Genomic DNA, 15473 nt, shown 5'->3' with positions numbered 1-15473 from the left:
ATTCCAAGAATACTGAATCAGAGGTTCTTAAATTACAGCTGGTCAAGCACACAGGGCCTTGGAATGTAGCCCCTTATCTCGCCTGAGCACCTAGTTTGTTAATCACAAGTAGTTCTCAGGTGCTAGCAGTAAGTTATATGGTGATCTGCACTTAGGTTTAAATTCCAAGAATACTGAGTCAAAGGCCTTTTAATTATAGCCAGCCTAATCTCTTGCCTGTCTCACATGAACTGTGAAAAGAATGAGCAAATCTATCTTGGAAGAAGTACAACCAGAATGCTCCTTAGAAGTAAGGATGGTGAGACTGTGTCTGACATACTTTGAACATGTTATCAGGAGGGGTCAGTCCCTGGAGAAGGACGTTATGCTTGATAAAGTACAGGGTCAGCAAAAAAAAAAAAAAAAAAAAAAGACCCTCAACTAGATGGATGGACACAGTGGCTGCAAAAACAGTCTTAAGCGTAACAACAATTGCGAGCTTGTGAGTGTGGAGGGAACTGAGCAGTGTTTCATTCTATAGTACACAGGGTCGCTATGAGTCGGGGACCAACTTGACAGCACCTAACAACAATAAAGTTTCCATAGTGGTAATCTAGGAGATCTCCAGCTCTTTCTCCGACGAAGTTACCATGTGGGTTCAAGCCACCAACCTTTCGGTTACCTGCCCAGCATTTAAGAGTTGTGCCACCAGGGCTCCTTATAATCATATGTAACAAATGTAATAGTACATCCCTATTTTACAGAAAACTGGGACAGCAAAGTAACTTGCCAAGATTAACGATAAGTCTGTACTTCTAGGGTTCCAACAGCACACATTTCTAACATCCCTTGAATAGAACTTCTGTGCGGCCAACCTGGACATTCTTAAAGTTCTTTGATTTCCAAGATTCTAGGATTTAAACATTAAGAGCTCAAACGTTCTAAGATGGGAACGTGTCTTGTGCCGCCTCTGCCACTGACGGTTCTGATTTTTCTTTTTTAGCAAACGAGATTACGGTAAAAAAAAAAAAAAAAAAAAGTAACTATTTTAAATAATAATAATAGTCATCATCTTGAACAAAGGCCTAAGGCCGCCAAGAAGAATGTTTCGCTTAGGGGGAGAGCCGAGAACGTCGAACCTGCAGCCACCAGGAATCTGCAGCTTCCGCTGCACAGACACTTTCCAACATGGCAGCCTCATTGCCCCTTCGTGGCGCCAATAACTTTACAAAGATGGCAGCCACCGGAAGTAGGTCATGGAGTGGGCGGGAGACCTGCGCGCGCACGCCCCAGACCGGATCTCAGGGGGCCTGTGACGAGATTCTTCCTTTGACAAGATGGCGGCGGGAAGTAGTGGCGGTGGCGGCAGCCAGTGCGCGAAAAGCGCGGCCGATTCCGGCTTCTTGGGGCTGAGGCCCACTTCGGTGGACCCGGCGCTGAGGCGGCGGCGGCGAGGCCCACGAAATAAGAAGCGGGGTTGGCGGCGGCTTGCGCAGGAGCCGCTGGGGCTGGAGGTAGATCAGTTCTTGGAGGATGTGCGGCTGGAGGAGCGCACGCGCGGGTACGTGGGGCGGGACTTCCGGAGCCGGGAGGCGTTCTGCGCTGCTTGTGCCTGGGGAATTTTGGGGGGATGGCGGGCTCACCTGTCCGAGCTCCGCTGGGGAAACAGGGTGGGCTGGAGACTCTGGCTGAGAAGTTGGGGGACTTCTCCTGGGCTTGGCAGGGTTCTCAGATTTAGCACAGGGTGCACAGTTAAATTTAAGTTTCAGATAAACAGTTTTTTAATATAGAAGCGTGTTTTTTAGGTATTTGTGTTACGAATCTTTTTAACGTAAGGAAATGAATGTTATTAGATGTCATCCAATGGATTTCGACTCATAGCGACCCCGTGTGACATTAGAACTGCCCCGTGGGGTTTTCTAGGCAGTAATCTTTATGAATACGTTAAATGTTGCATGAAATATGTACTAAAAAGGGTATTCTTTATGTCTATGAAATTCAAGTTTAATTGCGCATGCTGTGTTTTATCTGGCAACTGGCACCTCGGAAGAAAGGCCTGGTGATCTACCAAAGAATCAGCCATTTAAAACTCTGGAGCCCAGTTGCAGTCTGACACAAATGGGGCCACCATGAGTAAGAATCAACTCGATAACTGGTCAAACTGAGGAGAGAAGTCTTGTTTTTGAATTTTGTTTATTTTGTTGTTGAGAATATACACAGCAAAACATAACATCAGTTAAACAGTTTCTATGTGTACGATTCAGTGACATTGATTATATTCTTCAAGTTGTGCAACCATTCTCACTCTGCTTTTCTCAGTTGTTCCTCCCCCATAAACAGAAACTCAGTGCCCCTTAGGTTTCATATCTAATCTTTCGAGTTACTCTTGTCAGTTTGAATCCATATAGATAGTTATCAAAAGAGCGTAATGCTCAATACAGACATCATTAATTAAAGTAAACTACTCTTTAGTTTTAAGAAGATATCAGGGGATGTTTTTGGTTTAAGATGTAAAGATAGGGCAGTAGTTACGGGAGTTCATCCAGCTTCCATGGCTCCAGAAAGTCTAGAGTCCATGAGAATTTAAAATTCTGTTCTGCATTTAGAGAGGAGAGGTCTTAGTCTGGAAGTGTTCCGGGGTGGGAATGAGATTAAGAGGAAGGTTGGGCCCTAAGGGGTTAAACCCGTTTCCTCTTCAATGTCTCTGCCTGACACTCTGCTTTTCATCTCCCAGTGGCTTGGTGTCAGAGGCCCCTGATGAGAAACTCTTCTTTGTGGACACTGGCCCGAAGGACAAAGGTGAGGAGCGGACTTTGTGGTGATGTTTGGTTGTTACCTAGCCCAACCCGGCATCTGATGGGATTTGTGTTAATGACATAACCTCGAAGAACCCACTTGAGTGCCCACTAAATAGAATTAAAATGTATTTAATGTAAACAAGGTGAGTACCGATAAGTAGAAAGCAAGCTGGAAACTAAAAGGAGTCAGCTCTTCTGTAAGGCATCACGGCTGTCAATACACAGATGAGCCAAGTAGGGGTCTGCCTGGATGTGTAGGTTAGAAATAAAATAGGAATTCTGCTGCTGACTTGCAGAAGAGCAAGTCAAAGCTCTGCTTTAAGGAGCGAGACCTGCTTCAGTGAATAAGATGTTTAGTGAGAACAAGAGCATCTATTTGAACAAGGAGGCAAGAAACTAGTTATAACCTGCCTGCTTTATTTTGCCGGAAAACAAAGTCAGGACTTGCTGCAGCAAGTGGACAAGGAGCAAGTTAGGGATTGCTTCAGTGTGTTATAGGACTTCAAAACAATACGTAGAAAAACAAACTTAAGAATGGGTGATATCCTTTAAGGAGGAGACAGAAAAGCTGGATTCCCTGAGTGGTGCAAACGTTTATGTGCTTGGCTGCTGAGCGAAAGGTTGAAGGGTTTCTCCACTCAGAGGCACGTTGAAAGAAAGGCCTGGCAATCTGCTTTTGAAAAACCAGCCATTGAAAACCCTGTGGAGCACAGTTCTACTCTGACCCACATGGGGTCGACTTGAGTTGACTTGATGGCAGCTGGTTAGAAAACAAGCTAAGGGATGTGCTCTAACGGAAAGCTTTTTTTTTTAATATTATGTTTTAGGTGAAAGTTGACACAGTAAATTAGGTTCCCATTTGTCAGTTTCTATACAAATTGTTCAGTGACGTTAGTTATTTTGTGTGTGTGTGTGTTAGATGTTCTGATATTTTTAAGTCTGTTTTAATTCATTTTTTAAAAAACGCTGATAAGAACCCACTACATTGGTTTTATAATTCCCAATGGATTGAGATCATCAAAATGAAAAATGTTACACCTGGAAATAGAATTATGCTGTGTCATGGGGTTTGCTCCTGTTCAACTTTCCTGTACGTTATCAGCTTCGTTTTGTCAGTGGTTGTATTGATTTAGCTCTGTCTTGCAGTGTCTGGGAGTTCCAGTGTTTTTTTTTGGCCAGGATTTCATTGTTGTTACCAACCTGATACACATGAAAGGATATCTCGTTGTGTTTTAAAGTTGAGTTTCCTATTACTGGTGAGATTGAGCTACTTTGCTTTGTTGATGGGCTGCTTGGTTTCCGTTTGTGAACTTTTTTTTTTTGGTGTTTTTTTTCCTCTTTTTATTGTACTTTAGACGATTTATAGAGTAAACTAGTTTTTTATTAAACAATACACGTATTGTTCCGAGACATGGGTTGCCAACCCCATAACATGTCGACACTCTCCCCTTCTCAACCTTAGGTTCCCTATTACCAGCTTTCCTGTCCCCTCCTGCCCTCTTGTCTTTTTGCTCCTGGGCTGCTATGCCCATTTAGCCTCGTTTTGTGTTACGGGGCCTGTCCAATCTTTGGCTGAAGGGTGAACCTCAGGAGTGTAGTTACATTTTTCCCAGTGTGTCAGCGTTCTCTTTGATTGTATTCAGGTTGTTCCATCCCTAATACTCTAGTTGCCCAGTCCTCATCTCATCTTTGTCTTAGAGTAATTGTTGACGTTTTGGTCTCACAGATGGTCTTTTACTAGAGCACCGTACTTACGGGTAATGTCCTTTATTTTGTGTGTCAGTTTGATATTTCACTAAAAGGTTACCTCAGGAGATAGTTGTCAGTTCAGGGTTTAAAGAGCATCCCAGGGCGATTGTCTCAGGGAGTCCTTTGGTCTCAACTGCTCCAGTAAGTCTGGACTTTTTAAGAATTTGAGTCCTGTTCCACAGTTTTCGCCTTTTGTCTCAGGGTCCTTCTGTTGTGGCCCAGATTGGAACAGCGGGTAGTGGTAGCTGGGCACTGTCTTGTTCTTCTGGTTTCAGGATAGATGAAGCCATGGCTCGTGTACGCTATTCGTCCTGTAGACTGTGAAACACGATAGCTTTAATGAGCAAAATGGCAAACTCCTTCAACAGCAGGGCTCCTTCATTGAGCTTGCATTAAATCAGCAAGAATTGACCCATCACTGTGGAGGCGGTTCTGACTCATAGCGGTCCTATAGGGCAGAATAGAACCGCCTCATAGGGTTTCCACGGCTGTAATCTTTACGGGAGCAGATTTATACATTTTTCTTCAGCAGAGTGGTTGGTGTGTTTGAATTGCTGACCTTTGGGTTAGTGGTCAAGTGTTTAATCACCAGGCCACCAGGGCTCCAGGGGTCTGTTTTAATGAGGAGAGCACGTGTCTTAGTGAGCAGACAGGCTGTCCAAGGGCCTGCTTTGAGGAGTAGGAAACTGAGCGAGAGATCAGAAATGGTTATTAAAGGAGTCAGCTTTAACAAAAACAAGATCTGGTGTGTGGACAGAAAGGGGGCAGGTCCGGGCTCTGCCCTACGGAACAGATGGGGGAGTAGGGAGTCTCTTTAGGGAGCCCAGGAGAGGCAGTTCATGGATTCTACTTCAGTAAAAGAGAAAAGGGAAAAAGGTAATGGTGATTATAAGCATTCACAGGTGATGCTGTGCTGTGTGCTTCTGAAAAAATTCAGTCCTCACAGCACCTTATAGGTAGGTGTTCATATTCTCAGGAGTTCCTGGGTGGTACAGACGTTTAAGCACTTGGCTACTAACTGAAAGGTTGGTGGTTCGAATCCACCCAGAGGCACCTAGGAAGACAGGCCTGGTGATCTGCTTCTAAAAGGTCACAGCCACGAACACCCTGTGGAGCATAGTTCTGCTCTGCACACACAGCGTTGCCATGAGTTGGAATTGACTTGATGGCAACAGGTTTGAATCTTGTGGAAGTAGATCGACAGGCCTTTCTTCCGCAGTGCCACTGGGTGAACTTGAACCGCCAAACTTGGGGCTAGTAGCCAAGCTGCACCCGGTTGGCGCCACCCAGGGACCTTTCACAGCCACTGAAAACCCTACAGAGCACAGTTCTGCTTTGCAGCATGTGGGGTTGGCTGTGAGTCAGAATGGACTCAAAGGCAACTGACTGCCTGGCATTCGTGTTCTCACGTTGGGGACACAGAGTAGTGAAGTCGCTTGCACAAGGTCCCCTAGTAAGTGGACGGGTAGGGCCTCTGGCCTAGTGTGTTCTGATCCGGAGTGTTTTTTTTTTTTTTTCATTATTAGTGTGTTTTAAGTGAAAGTTTACAAATCAAGTTAGTCTCATACAAAAATTTTTATATGCTTTGCTGTGTGCTCCTAATTGCTTTCCCTCTAATGAGACAGCACACTCTTTCCCTCCGTTTGGTCTGGGGTCTTTTTAACTGTCAGGCTTTAGAAATAAAAGGTGGAGGAGACTGTGCTGAGGATTGTCCATTCTGTGGTCTTGCCTGACCACCTGCTCTTTTCCTCATGAATGTTACTGGTCCTGTGGCTGTTTACCTGCTGCTGCGCCTGGGACCCCGTCATGTGCAGGGCCATCGCTCTGACTCCCGCTGTGTCCTCAGCACAGAGCCTGTCTCCTGCTGGCCCAGAAAAGAGGTGTGGGTCAGAAGTTGGGCAGCCCTGAGCCCTGTCCTGGAGGCTTCTCCCCTCAGGTGGGAGCTGGGTCACCCTGGAGACCTCCCAGTCTGTGTGTGATGGCCCGCTGGAGCCAAGATGGGGGCGGCATCTTGGGCCGTGGGAGGGCTGAGGCCTACCTGCCCTTTCTCCCATTCGCAGACCTGAAGAAGAGGAGGAACAAAGGCCAGAAGAAGTCACTGCTCCTCAAGAAACCCCTCCGGATTGACCTCACCCTTGAGAACACATCTAAGATCCCTGTCCCCAAAGAGTGAGTGTCCTCCAGCGCTGACCCTTCCTGCCCACTGGGCCCCAGCCTTCTGCCCTTTTCCACACGAGCCCCCACCCACTGCTTGGTGCTAAAGGGATTCCAGGTTGAAGGGAGATAAGAGTCAGGGGGGTGGGGTATCAGATTTGGGCTTTGGAAAATTCTGGCTGCCGGGTGGAGCATGGATTGGAGGGAGTAAGCCTGGAGGCCTGGGTGCTGTGGCCAAGGCCAGTGAGGGTGGGGCCCGGGGTTGGGGGGGGTCTGGGGGTGGAGAGGAGGGGTGGGGTGGAGCCTCATGCAGGAGGCAGGGTAACAGGCTTAGTGACTGCCCACTGGGGAGGGAAAAGGGAGGTTCTCCGGACAGGCTGGACAAGTGACGGAGTCGGGATGACCAGTTGGTGAGGTGGGGAACTGGGAGGAGGGCTGGGTTTGAGGATGATGCAGAGGTGGATTTGATGAGTGAGGTGCCCAGGCGACATTGAGGGCGAGGGTCCAGGAGGCTGTTGTATTGGCCACTCTGGAGCTGAGGAGATAGGCCCAAGGTGACAGTATCTGAAGTTGGGAGATGGGATGAGGAGTGGCAGAGCCGCCTTTTGGGGGGCTCTTGGGAGAGAGAATGCTGCAGAAGGAGCTGTGGAGTGGTGGGGGGAGCTGGGACAGCAGGGTTAGTGAGCGGAGTCAGCAGGTCCTGACCCACCCACCTCACCCACCTGCCTCTCCCCAACCCAGCATCCTTGCCCACCAGGTCCCCAATGCCAAGAAGCTCAAGCGGAAGCAGCAGCTATGGGAGAGGCTGGCCAAGCAGGGCGAGGTGCCCCGCGAGGTGCGCAGAGCCCAGGCCCGCCTCCGCCACCCCCCTGTTGCCAAGGCCAAGCCCGGGCCCCAGGACACTGTTGAGCGGCCCTTCTATGATCTCTGGGCCCTGGACAGTGAGTGACCCTGCTCTTTACTCGGGGTGGGGGGTAAGGGCTGTCACGGGTGGTTGTGTAGGTCGTGCACTGCACAAGAGCCCCACGTCTGAGGGGCTGCCCTGTGGGCATTGCTTTGATGATCTTCTAATACAGTCAAGTGTCTAGAGGTGGCACCCTCTTCACATCTGTTCTTCAGTCCTGGGTCTTTACATTGTGGTTGCTGTCCAGACAGACACTGTTTGACCTGTCCTTCAAGGTCTCTCATGGCGCATAATCAGTCCCACCTTCAGCCGTGCTTCAGTGCTCTTGTTCATGAAACAAAAGACCGGAGGGAGCTCCTAGGATATGACCTTTTCCTTAGCTGGGAAGCCCCCAACAGCCCTTCCTTGTGTGCAGACCCTCTGGACCGGCTGCTGGTAGGCCAGGACACCTTCTTTCTGGAGCAGACCAAGAAGAAAGGAGTCAAGGTAGGAGTATGTCACATGGGTGTGCTGGGTGCCTGCAGCTCTCGGGGCTGGCGAGCACTGGCAGGTGTCAGGGTTCAGGGCCTGGAAGGATACATTTGGGCCAGAGTATGCACTTCAGAGCCAGGCTCCCAGTGACCAGAACCCATATTGGGGGCCAGGTTCTACAGGCTCCTGTCCCAGCCCAGCACTGCAGGTCCTGGGAAGGTGCCTTGTGCCCTTAGACCTCTGTTCTTTCATCTGTAAAATGCTGTGATAACAGTGCTTAGTTACTGGGGTGGCTGGGAGAATTTACAGCACTAACACCGAAAAGGCCTTGAACAGGGCCTGGCGCATGGCAAGCATGGTAGAAGTGTTGCTGTTTCCATGTTTGATTTGTAATCTCCTTCTTTGTCTTGAGCTGGTAGAACCCAAGGGCTTCAGAGTCTTCTGGACCCACCTTCGCTCACTCAACAGATAGTGTGTGTCTCTTCCTGCCAGGCACTGCCGGGTGGTGGAGCAAAGTGAAGGCTCTCATCCTCGCAGGGCTCCCGTTGAGGTGGAGTGGCCGAGAGACAAGTGATTGGAAACAAAGGGAGAGGAGGGGGTGCGGTGCAGGTCAGCGGGACGTGCTGCAGGCTGGGAGGTCCGGGGAGCCCTAGCTGATAAGAAAACCACCAGGTGCCATGGAGTCGACTCGACACCTGTGCTCCATGGGGTTTTCAGTGGCTGATTTTTCAGAAGTAGATTGCCCTATCTTTCTTCCAAGGCACCTCTGGGTAGACTTGAACCTCTAGTCTTTCATTCAGCAGCTAAGCGTGTTAACCATTTGCACCACCCAGGGGAACCCCACCCCGAAGAAGGAGATGGTGCTAATCAGTGTTAGAGCCCTGGAGGAGGTGAGGGAGCCACCATGCAGATATCTGAGGGGAGAGTCTTCCAGGCATGGGGAACAGCGTGTGCATAAGGCTCTGAGTGGGGGCTGGCAAGTTCCAGCGAGGAGGCCCCTGTGATTGGGGAGGTTGGGGAGAAAGTGGAGGCTAATTGAAGGTTTTATTCACCTGGTGGCTGTCCCTGGGAGTCTGGATTGTGGTAGAACAGGCATGCAGGGCCAGGGACCCCAGGGGACCAATGTGGGAAGAGGCGGGGTGACCCCAAGACTAAGTGCTAGGGTAGAACTACTAGAACTGGCTGGTGGTTGGGTGAGGAGAGAGGGTGGGGGCAGGGAGGCATCCAGGGTGAGCCCCAGACTTCTGGCAGCCGGCAGGGCCTTGGCTGGGGTAGACCGGACAGGGTTTTGTGAAAGCAGAGGGCTAAAGACCAGTGCTGCCCAGACGTGGCGTCATCCAGGCCTCTGGCGAAAATGCAGCTTCTGATTAGCAGGTCCTGGGTGGACCTGGGATTCTGCATTTCTTACCAGCCCCCAAGGGTCCATGAGCCACTTGGAGCAGCACGACTCTAGACACTGCAGCGGCCTTGGTCAGCTCTGCCTTACTCTGAGAGACTGGGGAAACCTCACTTGCCCTGTAAGCAGGGGGCAGGTGGTAGGGGCTAAAATCAAGTTGGGACCCACTTCACCATATCATTTTGGGAGTGTTGCCAGCCCAGCCCCCAGTGCCATGGGTTACTGTGTGGCCTCTTCCCAGGAAAGGCTGGCGAAGCTTTTGCCTGCAGGGACTCGCTGGTTCTCAGCCGTGTCACCCCTGGCGCGTCAGATAGCCCTTGTTCAAGACGCTGCTGGGCTTTGGTCAGTCTCCTAGGGCTCTGTGGTGAGGGCCAGCATGGCCAGTCGGTTGCCCAGCTGCAACCCCTTGCTGCATTTCAAGCCTGGAGTCTTAGCACCACAGGTTGTAGAACCTGAGCCGCGGGGCTCCCAGTCCTCACCCTGCCCCGCCTTGTCTTCCTCCAGCGGCCACAGCATCTCCACACCAAGCCCTCCCAGGCGCCTGCTGTGGAGGTGACACCCTCCGGAGCCTCCTACAACCCGTCCTTTGAGGACCACCAGGTACGTAGCCCTGGCCATGCAGGTGTGTGGGGACAGGACAGATGGGAGGTAAGGTGACTTAGGACTCAGTACTACCCAGGAGAAGGCCCTGGGGCCAAGCGCCTCACCTCCCACCCCTGCCCCCTCAGGCCCTGCTCCAGGCGGCCCACGAGGTTGAGCTGCAGAGACAGCGGGAGGCAGAGAAGCTGAAGCGGCAGCTGGCCTTGCCCACCTCTGAGCAGGCTGCCACCCAGGTGAGCCCTACCTGACCTCACCCTTCCTCCCTAGCCTGGCTCGCGCTCCACCCTGACTCTCCCCTGCTGCCCCTAGGAGTCCACGTTCCGGGAGATGTGCGAGGGGCTGCTGGAGGAGTCGGATGGGGAGGGAGAGCCCGGGGAGAGCCCGGGGCCCGAGACTGGAGGAGACCAGGCCTTGCCCACGCCTGCCCGCCTGGCTACTGCCGAGAAGAAGACTGAGCAGCAACGGCGCCGGGAGAAGGCTGCCCGGACTCTGGTGAGCATCATGGGCTCAGCGGATTGGTCCCTACCGCCCAAAGTTTGCGTTCTAATCCCCACAGTCTCCTTTCTAATCCTCCTAGCCTCCTTTCTGTGCTGTTTGGGATTTTGCAGCTAGGAACTATTTCCCAGTGTCCTCCAGGTGGGCAGCAGGCACCACTCTGGGCTCAGGGGATACAGCAAGGACCCAAGATAGTAAGACCCTGCTGGGGAGGTGGGGCTTACGGACCCCAGACAGACAGATGGATGGCAGGGTAGTTTCAGAGAAAACCTATGAAGAAGCTAGGGCACCGCCATGTCACCCGGGGAGCGGGGCACCAGGAAAGGCGTCCTGGTGGAGGGGGAGCAGGGTGGCAGAAAAGGCGTCCTCGTGGGAGGGCCCCTACTGAAAGAGGAGCAAACCCCCTGACCCTTTGGCCTCTCCCACAGCGGGTACAGCGGGCTGCACTGCGTGCTGCCCAGCTCCGGCACCAGGAGCTCTTCCGGCTGCGTGGGATCAAGGCCCAGGTGGCACAGCGGCTGGCGGAGTTGGCGAGGCGGCGGGAGCAGCGGCGGTTACGGCGGCTGGCTGAGGCAGACAAGCCCCGCAGGCTGGGGCGGCTCAAGTGAGGCCCAGGGAGGGGCTGGGGTTCGGAAGGCCTGGCCAGGAAGGGAGACCCAGAAGGGGAGTCTGGGAAGGAGGACCAGTTGGGGGGAGATCAGAAGGGGGCCTGGGGGTTGGCTGGCAGGGAGCCCTGGGGGCAGGAGAAGGCCAGGATGGGGTCCCGGAGGTGGGGAGACTGGGGAGGACAGGTGGCGGGAGTTTGCCAAGGAGGAGGTTTCAGAGGGCTCCATTGCCCACATCTGGCACCTGGTCCTCCCCTGCTTGGGCTGTGCTCCCCTGGGAGGTGGTGGTGGCATCTGGTCTCCAGGTAATCATGCTGTTCGGAGTCTCACACTGGCCCACGCACCCCAGAGGGGCACGGGGCTCTACAGTGGGCCGGCCCTGAATCCCACCGCCCTGGACTCTCCAGGTACCAGGCCCCGGATATCGATGTGCAGCTGAGCTCAGAGCTGTCAGACTCACTTCGGACCCTGAAGGTGCCTGCTGTGGGGTGGGGGTCCTGGGGCTGTGGGGACACTGTGCCCGCTGATGATACCCATCCTTGCTCCCCGTGCCCCCCAGGGCTGTGGGCGACACAGTGGCTCCCCTGGGCTGGCTGGTTGGGCCAATGCCTGGGGGCTGAGGGCACAGGCTCCAGAGATGGGGCACAAGTGGGGAGTGACCAGGATGGTTTGGGCCTAGATACATAGGAGGCACTTGTTCCCAGCCCCTGCCCTCCCCAAGCCTCACCCTCTTCAATCTTCAAGGAGTCTTTTTTTTTTTAAATAGTTATGTCGTTGGTGAAAGTTTATATAATAAATTATGTTCCGTTTGACAGTTTCCACACAAATTGTTCAGTGACGTTAGTTACACTTTTCACAGTGTGTCAGCACTGTCTTTGTGTTCCAGTTGTTCCATTTCTTGTTGCCCTGCCCCCTTATCTTGTTTTCGTTTTAGAGTAAACTTGGACCTTTTGGTCTCGTACAGATGGTTTTTTAGACGGGCACCTTCTCATGGGTAATATCCTTAATTTTGTGTATCACTGTTATTTCACTAAAAGGTGAGCTCAGGGAATAGTTGTCAGTTAAAGGTTTAAAGAGTATCTCAGGGCAGTAGTCTCAGGGAGTCCTCTGGTCTCAGCTGGTCCAGTAAGTCTGGCTTTTTTTAAGAACTTAGTTTTGTTCTACATCTTTCTCCCATTTTACTTGGAACCATCTGTTGGGAGCCCAGTCTGATTGGTCAGTTCTGGTAGCTGGGCACCATCTAGTTCTTCTCGTCTCAGGGTCGATGAGGCTATGGTTTGTGTAGGCTGTTAGCCTTGTAGACATATATCTTTTCTGAGATTTTTGTTATTCTTTTATTTTTTTGCTCCTGGCAAGTAGAGACCAGTAGTTGTATCTTAAATGGCTGTTCACAAGTTTTTAAGACCCCAGATGCTGCTCACCAAACTAGGATGGAGAACATAAACTTTGTGAACTGTATTATGCCAATTGAGTTATCTTCAAGGGCTTTTCTTAAAGCCCAGACATGCCTCTCTCTGCTGAGAACCTGAGCTGGCTCCTGGTGCCCCGGGAGGAATCTCTGGTCCCTCTCCAGGCCTGCGAACTCCAGGCTGGCTTTGTGCTCTGACCAGCTGGGCCTCGTCGGGACTGTGCACCCTCCCTCTGACCCCTGCTGCACCCTCTGTCTGCCCTTTCCTCTCCTGCTTTTTACCAGCTCGTTCCTGTTTATTTCTCAAGACCCAGCTCCAAAGCTGCCATGGGTCAGTCCTGACCACCACCCGGGGCATAGCCCCACGTGTGCAGGGCCAGGAGGACGGGGGGAGGGGCCTGGCAGGCAGGGAGGCTCTGGGGAGCTGAGCCCTGTCTGGACGCCATGTAGGGTCAGCGACCTCGGGTTCTGCCAGGCCCCCACTGAGGCCTCCCTCTCTCACTGTCCGGCAGCCTGAGGGCAACATCCTCCGTGACCGATTCAAGAGCTTCCAGAGAAGGAATATGATCGAGCCGCGAGAGAGAGCCAAGTGAGAGGCTGGGGCCACTGTGGGGGTGGTGAGGGGCAGCCGGGGCCTCCCTCCCACCATGTGGGGACTTGCAAGTCACTGACTGCCCTTCCTTCCCTTCCCCAGGTTCAAACGCAAGTACAAAGTGAAGTTGGTGGAGAAGCGGGCCTTCCGCGAGATCCAGTGAGTGCTGCCACCCTACCTGGGTCTTCCCCTCGTCCCCGCTGCTAGGCTGCTCTCCAGCTGCGTCAGAAAGCACAGCTCCAGCTTGCTTAAACAGAAAGAAATGAGCCTTCTCTTTCCCAGTGGGGTTTGTCGAGCTGGGAGACCTTCCCAATCCCAGCAGCTACAGGGAGCCATGCTAACTTGGCCAAGTCCCGAAGAGTGGGGAGGGCAAAGAGAAACCAAAAGTCCAAAACCAGAAGGGGTGTATGGAGGGCAAGAGCAAGGAGTGCCCTTTCCCCTCACCCGTCCTAAGCCCCCTCTCTTCTGTCCCCAGGTTATAAGAGCCACTGGATGCCTGCGTCCCCAGCCTTTAATAAAGCACCTTCTGATGTCACCTTGGGCTTTGTGTGTGGCACACCTCCCTCCCGTGGGCAGCTTCCTGCTCTCTCTTGACCTGTCCCCCTCCAGGGCTTGAGGACACAGCTACAGAGCATTCATCTCCACCAAGGCCTGTGGCCGCAGATGGCCGTCAGCAGCTGGGGTCCTGGCCCACCCAGATAGCCAGATGGAGGGCAGCCACTCCAGGACTGAGGGGACACTTACTTAAAAGGCACAGAGGGCCAGGCTGGATGTGGGAGGCGAGGGAGGGAGACAGTGAGGTTCACACCTGGCTCTCCCACTTGGAAAACAGCCCACTTCTTTCTGCCACAGGATGGGGGCAACAACAAACAAGTCTTGATCATAATTATTAAGGCATTAATGGTGGTGTCAGCTGCTGTGAAATTGGCCGCTGACTCATGGGGACCCCATTGTAATGCAGCTGCCTCTGAAGTCTTCTAAGTTCACCAGGGGGAAGGAGAATCAGCATTAGCCCAAGGCTGATTCCTCTGAGATGGAGGTCAGACATACTTTCACATCCAGACTTTTTACCAATTCTCCTTCCCACGGCACACTCTTCTCTGCTGGGTTTGATAATTCATTGCAGTGGCCACACACAACTCACAGACCATACTCACAGGATTTATTAGGAAAGCAGCCATTGCCATCGAGTTGATTCTGACTCATAGCGACCCTGTAGACAGAGTAGAACTGCCCCATAGGGTTTCCAAGGAGTGGTTGTGTGGATCTGAACTGCAGACCTTTTGGTTAGCAGCTGTAGCTCTTAACCACTGTGCCACCAGGGCTCCTGTGAGAAAGCAGACCTCCCATAACTTTCAGTGCAGCTTTTCTGAGCCATGGGATGGAAGGAAGCAGCCCTTTACTCAGCTGTGGCCACTGAAGTGTTCTCACCTAAATCCAGTGATACAGATCTCTAGACCCTCGACAACTCTCACGTTTTACCTTAGTGTTTTTGAGTCACTTTCTTCATGATCTTCGTATCGTCCCTGTTGTTTGAATCCCAAATCTTCTACCAGTCCTCCTTTCCCCAGGCAGAAGGATGAGGCAACTTAATGGCCCAGAGTGACTGCCCTGAAATTCTGCCACAGGGCCAGCTGGAAGTTACTTCATCTCAGGATGGATTTCTGCTCCTGGGGTGACGTCAGACCTCAAGTATGACAGCCCCTCTAGTCTGCACGCGTGCAGGACTTGTGAAATGGAGAAGCAACTTGATGCTGCTGGGTCCTGTACTGTGTACCCTAAACCCGTGTCTCCTGAGCAGGAATCCGGTCTTCTCACACCCTCCTCGTTCAGCAATCACAGTCTCAGTTTACACAGGTGTTCTGGATTTTCCACCTTTATTCATTTCTGGCATACAAGCCCTAAAGTTTGCTCCCTGACACTCTCCCTTACCTGTCAAAACTTGCTGCACCCCTCTTGTCCCCACACCTCAGATTCAAGCTCCATGTCCCAGATTAGTTTGCTGAGAGAAGACAATACAGCCTAAGGCCTGTGGAGAATGAGCCTCTAACGTCTCCCTCCAGACCCATCAGGGCGTGCAGTGCTCAGCGTCTGACTCCCCTAGGCCAAGGTTTCAGCTGTGTTTGGTTCCCTAGTCCCTCTGCTCTGAGGAGTTTGGGGGTCTAAACCGAGTCCCTCCAGGTCTCACGATGACTTCTGCAACGATAACACCCCACCTTCCACTTCTGTGTGTATGCCACATGATCCTGTCTGTCCAAGGCCTCCACTCATGTGGTCCACAGGAGGCAGGTGGTGGTAGGAGCTATGCCACCTTTAGAAGCT

The 15473-nt window shown here is 52.2% G+C and overlaps 1 protein-coding gene and 1 non-coding gene across 3 annotated transcripts; both read left to right on the top strand.

The window, feature by feature from the left end:
- The first annotated feature begins 1291 nt into the window (after window positions 1-1291).
- NOP53 (NOP53 ribosome biogenesis factor) lies at window positions 1292-13686 on the top strand. Of its 2 annotated transcripts, XM_049902514.1 has the most exons (13): window positions 1292-1540; window positions 2714-2778; window positions 6587-6695; window positions 7422-7621; window positions 8000-8070; window positions 9956-10051; window positions 10180-10284; window positions 10361-10543; window positions 10975-11150; window positions 11559-11625; window positions 13072-13148; window positions 13254-13310; window positions 13627-13686. In XM_049902514.1, exons 1-13 carry the CDS (start codon window positions 1317-1319, stop codon window positions 13631-13633), a joined length of 1437 nt encoding a protein of 478 aa, XP_049758471.1. In that variant the 5' UTR covers window positions 1292-1316; the 3' UTR covers window positions 13634-13686. The 2 variants fall into 2 exon arrangements, with proteins under 2 accessions (XP_049758471.1, XP_049758472.1); XM_049902515.1 differs by lacking the exon at window positions 13627-13686 and having other exon boundaries at window positions 13254-13314.
- Window positions 11669-11776, top strand: LOC126086354 (small nucleolar RNA SNORD23). The gene has a single exon (XR_007519448.1). It is a non-coding gene; the product is annotated as a small nucleolar RNA SNORD23 (small nucleolar RNA).
- Window positions 13687-15473: the final 1787 nt, after the last annotated feature.

The sequence above is a fragment of the Elephas maximus genome, chromosome 11, assembly GCF_024166365.1.
Source record: "Elephas maximus indicus isolate mEleMax1 chromosome 11, mEleMax1 primary haplotype, whole genome shotgun sequence".
Taxonomy (NCBI): Eukaryota; Metazoa; Chordata; class Mammalia; order Proboscidea; family Elephantidae; genus Elephas; species Elephas maximus.
The sequence above is the reverse complement of the archived record's forward strand: the minus strand, read 5'-3'. Positions and strand labels throughout refer to the sequence as shown.